Source organism: Bison bison, unplaced genomic scaffold, assembly GCF_000754665.1.
Source record: "Bison bison bison isolate TAMUID 2011002044 unplaced genomic scaffold, Bison_UMD1.0 scf7180017864285, whole genome shotgun sequence".
NCBI classification, from domain to species: domain Eukaryota; kingdom Metazoa; phylum Chordata; class Mammalia; order Artiodactyla; family Bovidae; genus Bison; species Bison bison.
Window position 1 is genome coordinate 1,357,889 of NW_011494857.1, and position 6,515 is coordinate 1,364,403.

At 55.7% G+C, this 6,515-nt stretch overlaps 1 protein-coding gene across 1 annotated transcript in view; it reads left to right on the top strand.

Annotated features, from left to right (window-relative positions):
* The first annotated feature begins 551 nt into the window (after positions 1–551).
* Positions 552–6,515, top strand: part of SCAF1 (SR-related CTD-associated factor 1) — an 11,980-nt gene continuing 6,016 nt past the window's right edge. The window contains exons 1-7 of the mRNA XM_010849711.1: positions 552–1,198; positions 1,589–1,702; positions 1,948–2,005; positions 2,697–2,791; positions 3,108–3,208; positions 3,294–3,409; positions 6,360–6,513. Coding sequence (XP_010848013.1) covers positions 1,595–1,702; positions 1,948–2,005; positions 2,697–2,791; positions 3,108–3,208; positions 3,294–3,409; positions 6,360–6,513 — 632 coding nt within the window. The 5' untranslated portion in view covers positions 552–1,198; positions 1,589–1,594. The remainder of the gene's footprint in view (positions 1,199–1,588; positions 1,703–1,947; positions 2,006–2,696; positions 2,792–3,107; positions 3,209–3,293; positions 3,410–6,359; positions 6,514–6,515) is intronic.

Sequence of the window (6,515 nt, forward strand, 5' to 3'; positions counted from 1 at the left end):
GTAGTACTCAAGTCCCATTAATAGTATTTCCATTTACTTGTGCTGTATGGTGAAGAACCTTGTGTGTTCAATTTGCTTTGATGACAAGCTATTTGTGAAGCACTCAATTGCTACCAAGTTTGGGAAACTGATCTAGAGTGACCAAGCAGTGTTTGCAGAGGCTTCTCTGGTCTTAAAAGATGTAAGGAGCCCAGGGTGTGTCTGCAAAGCCTGAGGCATATCTAAATACACAAGGGAGGATCTGTATACCACAGAGGGTTTGAGGCTATGTAGGTCTGTAGTCAACACGTCTTGATTGAGCATCTCTTACCTCTTAAGACACTGCCCTACCATACAAAGTATGTGCTTCCCCCCAGAGGTGCCCGAGAGCAGCTCCAGGGTCGGGAACTGTCCGGGGGGTGGGGGTGGGGGCCTGATCAGGATGAGAGGTGTCTGTTGGAGTTAGGGAAGGAGGTGCAAGCTCTTAGAGAGCTGGGAGGCGGCACAAGAGCGTTTTGAAAATCTGGGATGAGGCCAACCAGGACCGAGGTTTCTTTGTTTTGCAGGTATGCAACTAGCGGTGTGGGGGAGACCACAGTAAGGGAAACCTGTGTATTAAAGGCTAATGATAATTATTGTTACTCTGTATAGAGGGCTTGGGCTGTTAACTCTTGTGTCAGGAGGCAGTCTCCTTTCTCTTGAGAAGAGTTTCCTATTGGACCCACTTGGAGTTAAGTGGATGGAGTTGGGGGTTAGGGGTTTTGAAGCTTTCTAGGAGCTGTGGGACTGGATGCTGTTTTCAGAGTAGGAGATTTGATGGTTGCAGGGAAACGTACAGTGAAATAATCACTTTTTCTGAAGCCCTAATCAAGCCCCGCCCCTCCCTCAATCAGTCTGAAGAGTGATCTTTCAATCTCTGCGTGTTACCTAAGAATTTCTGTGACAACGCAAAGGCTTTAGCCACACTTCCATACAAGGGGGCAGCTAGGTGATCGGAGGTTGCTTCCTGTGGTGTCTGGTGGACAGCATTCCTGAAATGCGTGTTTTCATCTTCAAGATGGCACACTGGTTTTGTAGATCATTGTATCCTAGTTCCATCTTCTGTGTTTAAATACATTTTGTCGGGTCCCTCACCATTGAGGAAAATCGATGCTTGAGGAAGTGGCGTGGCATTTGAGGCGCACGCGAGCACACTGGCACATATCTCAGTTTGGGAAAGGTGGGTTTCTGAGACTTCCGGACGCAGTATTTGACATCACAACTGGCCAGAAAAAAGTCTCGGCTCCTGTGGGGTCTTAAAGTTTGGTTGTGGGGGAAGCTGTGGGAACTGGGGAGTGGGATGTGGACATATACTGGGAAGGCTGCCCTTTGACAGAGGGGGTATCTGAAAGTCAGAAAGAGTTGCCCAAGCCCCTCCAGGGTCTGCACTGGGCCTGGAGCTTAGCGCTGGCCGGGGATGAGGTGGGGGTTGGGGGAGGATGGATGCTGAAGCAGATGCAGTGCTGGAGGCCACTGAGGCCTCCACGTCCGTCGTCTCCTTCTGCCACCTGACACCACCATGCGCTGCCCACTGGCCTCCACTCCAGACTCTGCCCCGCTCCCCCACCAGGTGACCATGGAGGAAGAAGATGAGTCTCGAGGGAAGACGGAAGAGTCAGGCGAGGATCGGGGCGACGGTCCGCCAGAGAGAGACCCTACACTTTCTCCTCCTGCTTTTATCCTGGTGAGGCTGTCAGACGCCTGGGGCCGAGGGAGGGAGGGGCGGGGAGCCCAGATTCCTGGGCCCTGACTCCTGGACCCCCGGAGGAGGCCGGTTGGGGGCCAGGACTCTTGGCCTGTCTGTAGGGTTTGAGTCTGGTTGTAGAGGTGTCTGGAATGGCTGTCTCCTAGCAGCAGAGCTTGTGACCTTTGGCATGCATCTCTGACTCATCTTTGTTTCCACCCTCTTCCCTCTCACCTTGCCTTCAGCGGGCCATTCAGCAGGCTGTGGGGAGTTCCCTGCAGGGGGATCTGCCAAATGATAAAGGTATGATGGTGTCTGGTTCCTCCGAGACTCCTGCCCCATCTCTGTGTTCTTCCTCCTGCTCTCATTCATACATGATTTCCCCGGGTCTCCCAGGTGCCCCCGCTGGTGCTGGCACAGGGAGCCCCAGATGGGTTGGCCTCCGTGGCTGCCTTGGAGGGGCTCACAGTCTGGTGGAGGGGAGACATAGTCCCATCACAGAGGTAACCCAAGGCAGCCCAGCTAGGGTAGTGTGGGGAGAGATGGAGTCCAGGAAGGCTTCTGCGAGGAAGTGACAGGTGACCTTGGTCTCTAAGGCCGTAGGAGCACTGTCTGGTCAAGAGGAAAGCCTGAGAGGCAGCAGGTACACGACCCAGAGGCCGCTGGACTGAGTTATGGGTCTTTGGGGCTGGCGGGCAGAGGGTGTTGGCAGGAGAGCCCAGTGAAGACTGGGTTACAGCAAAGCTCAGAGGCCAGGCTGACCTATCTGGACTTTATCCCAAAGATGGCTGGGGGCACAAATCGGGTGAGAGAGTTGGGGCCTCTGAAAAGTGTTGATGGGACCCGGCTTGGGAGATGGTGGGATGGAGGCCAGGAAAGTAGGCACATGTTCTCGGTTCCCTTGTCAAGAGCGAGGCGGTCTGTTTCTTCTCTGCTGTGTAAGGTCTCTGCCTCTAGTCCCCTGTCTCTAGTCCCCCATTCAATGTCTCTCCAGATGGCTCTCGGTGTCATGGCCTTCGATGGAGGCGCTGCCGGAGCCCACGATCGGAGCCCCGTTCCCAGGAATCCGGGGGGACTGACACGGCTACAGTAAGTAAGAAGACAGGGCTAGGTACCTGGATTCCTGGGGCTGGGGCAGGAAGGTCACTGGGGCCTGGACCCCAGAGATGGGGCTGGGGGACCCAGTCTCCTGGATCTGGGGTGGTGATCAGGGGCAGTGTGGAAGAGTCTGAGGGCCTGGTCCCTTGGGTCCTAGAGGCAGTCACGTTGAGGGAATTGGTTGGATCCTTGTGTTTTCTTAGCGTCTCAGGAGTCTGGGTTACTGAGAGGTTGGGGCCTGGGGAAATGGGATGTGTGGTCCTCACATGAGCAGGGACAGGGTGGAGCCCCTCCTGGCCTATTCCAGGTGTTGGACATGGCTGCCGACGGCCTCCTTGCGGGGCTGGTGAGCATCCTGGATCCCCCAGACACCTGGGTTCCTAGCCACATGGACCTGCGGCCTGGCGAGTGAGTATCTGGGCTGCTGGACTGGGAGAGGCCCTGGCGTGGGGGTTGGACACACCTCTGAGGCTCCCTCCTCCCTGTCTTGCAGAAGCGAGGACATGCTGGAGCTGGTGGCCGAGGTCCGAATTGGGGACAGGGATCCAGTCCCTCTGCCGGTACCCAGCCTGCTGCCCCGTCTCAGGGCCTGGAGGACAGGCAAAACGGGTATGTGGGGCCAGGGCCGCCCTGGCAGGGGTCAATCGAGGCCTTAGCTGTCGCTGGTAGCAGTGGTAGTGCTGTTGGTGTCATTTAGACAAAACCTGTACCTTAACGTCTTTCCTGCTAGACTTCAGGAAAGGCTGTAAGCACGCACGTGTCGATGTAAGTAAAGCTGAAACTGACATGAGAGCTAGTGCCTGGGAGCAGTGAGCGCGTGTCCAGGGCTCTGTGTATCAGTGTAGCTGTGTTAGGAATTCAGCTTTCTGGGATGGGGGCTTCTCAGGAGCGCTGACTCCAGGGGGAGAAAAGTCTGAAAGAGGGAAGGTTCTTCCTCGAGGTGGCACCAGCAGTTGCTTCATGGTGGTCCTGGGTCTGGGGCCTTCTCTGTGTAAAGCTGGAGTTTTTCTCCTCCAAGGTGGGCACCTGTCTGAGGGAGTGTCTGCTCCCAGCCCCGCACACAGTGCGGGCTGAACTCCTGAGCACTGTAGAGCAGAGGGTGTCCCAGCTCTGGGCGTCTGAATCACCACAGAGGATTCGTTAATCCATGAGTGGCCTGGCCCAGGGATGTGTGTGTATGTGTGTGTGTGTGTGCTCAGTCACTTCAGTCGTGTCTGACTCTCTGGAATCCTATAAACTGCAGCCCGCCAGGCTCCTCTGTCCATGGGATTCTCCAGGCAAGAATCCTAGAGTGGGTTGTCATGCCCTCTTCCAGGGGACCTTCCCCACCCAGGGGTCAAACCCACGTCTCCAGAGTCTCCCGCATTGCAGGTGGACTCTGACTAATTCCCCGGTTTTGCTGCTGCTGGTCACTGGGGCGCTGATGAGAACCCTGGGTTTAGTCTTCCCTTCTGCGTATCCATACGTATCGGGAGCGGTGGGGAGGAGAGGAAGGTAGGGCACTGGGTCAGCTGTGAGCAGCTGTTCTGCCAGAGGCTCGCACATCCTGTGAAGCAGGTCAGGTTTTATCTCTTTTTTCCCTCACATATGCAGGATGACTTCCTTATCCACTAGACTCAGCGAACATGGTGCTGGGGGCCCATCAGACTCTTGGAGGCCCTCAGGGGTCTTTTCTTTTCTTTTATTATTTTAAAAAGTTTATTCATTCAGGCCTCACCACTCGGCCTGCGGGCTGTCAGTTCCCCAGCCGAGGGTTGAGTCCCAGGCCTGGACAGTGAAAGCCCCGAATCCTCAGGCCTGGGTCACCAGTGGCCACCCTCTTCCTTTAGAATCGGGAGCCTTAGGGGATAAGTAAACAAGTGGGCGGACACTGTTACCTACTTACTTATTTACAGTCAGACCTGATTTACTAAAACAGATGGTGGGCGGGATTTGGCCCCTGGGCCAAAGTGATATCCATAGGTGGGTCTGGAATAGCTGTCTTCAGTAGGATCGTGAGGTTATGATCTGTTGTCTTTTTTTTTTTTTAATGGTTTATTTATTTTTGCTGTGCTGGGTCTTCATCACTGCACTCAGGGAGCGGGGCTACTTTCTAGTGGTGCTGCGTGGCCTTCTCGTTGCGGTGGCTTCTCTTGTTGCGGAGCACGGGTTTAGTAGTTGTGACACATGCGCTTAGTTGCCCCATGGCATGCATCAAACCCCTGTCCCCTGCATTGGCAGGCAGATTCTTATCCACCGGATCACCATCGAAGCCCATGGGCTTGTTTTTCTTAGGTGTTTTTTGGTCTTTATTTGGAATGTGTTAAGAATGCAAGAAAAAGAAAAGAAACTCACCTGTAGTCCTATTTTGCAAAAACAAAAACAAAAACAAAACAAAACTGTAAAGAAGCAGATGTTTTGCTTTGCTTCAATCTGCAGGCTTGGTTTTTGCCTGAGGTGGTTGTAATAACAGCCAGGGTTGTCAGAGCTCCTGGCCAGAGAGTCCTTGAAAGCAGAGATTTTTATCTCTGTGTGCCGTTGTACTCTCAGTACCCCAAACTGCTCCTAATCAGTGATCAGAAAAAAGTGCTGAATGAATGAGTAGACTCCCATTTCATAGATGAGGAAACTGAGGCAGACAGGGGTTGAGTCGCTTGCCTGTGGGCAGGTTGAGGTTGAGGGCTGGGGCCTGGGGTCCAGGTGGAAAGTGGCCCCTGGTGCTACGATCTCAGCCCTGGGCTTCTCCAGCGCTGTCCGCATGACCCTGCCGAGGTCCACGTGACCCTGCTGAGGTCCCTGCTGGTGCAGGAGCCTGGCTGTTACGTGTGGTTGAGAGAGTGGCCTCTGAACTCTGATGTGTGTGTCTGAACCCTGGCCCCGTCACCTGGCCTGGGGGCAGCCCTGGTCACTTGGCTCTACATGTGTATGACTTGTGGTGTGGAGGCCATGAAGTGCTTCAAAAGCAAGATCTTGGGAGGGCAGAGGAAATAAGGGAGGAAAGCCCGCTGCCTGGCCGGGTCATTGATGTCTGAGTCCTGAGCAGATACTGCCCCGGGGATGGGGCTCATCAGACGGCCGGGGGCACACGGGGACTCAGCCTGTCGGGGCTTACCGGCTCTGCCACTTCGCACCTTCTCAGGCTCCTGATAGGCCTTCTGTACAAAGGGATGGATTCCCACAAGAGGGGCTTGACCCTGCAGGTGGCGCTAGGTTGGAACCTGGCTCTCCAGTCCCGGCACATGCCTCCTGTGGGAATGTCAGTGCTCTTGTTGGTCAGGGCGGTCTTGGGTTGCCGGCCTGCTTGCCTCTCAGGATATCAGAGGGCAGCCTCCAGGGGTCACTTGTACCGCGCTGACTGCGCCCTCAGGGGAGATCCTGCTGCTCTGGGTCACAGTACCTACGGCATGGAGCTGTTAGGAGCGTCCTCCGTGTTGACTGCATGAAGCACTGGGCGCAGTGCCTGCTGGAGCCGTGAGGGCTGAGTGAGGGGGCCCAGCGGACGGGGTGCTGCCCGCCTGCGGGCCCCTTGCCACACCGGGACAGGCCCCTGACCCCTGCTGTCTCCGCTCTTCCTTTGCAGTTTCTCCGCAGTCTCACTCTTCTCGACCCACCTGTGCCCGCCACCTCCTCACCTTGGGCACTGGAGACGGGGGCCCTGCCCCTCCCCCTGCCCCCTCCTCTGCATCCTCCTCCCCTTCCCCTTCGCCCTCCTCATCCTCCCCTTCCCCGCCTCCCC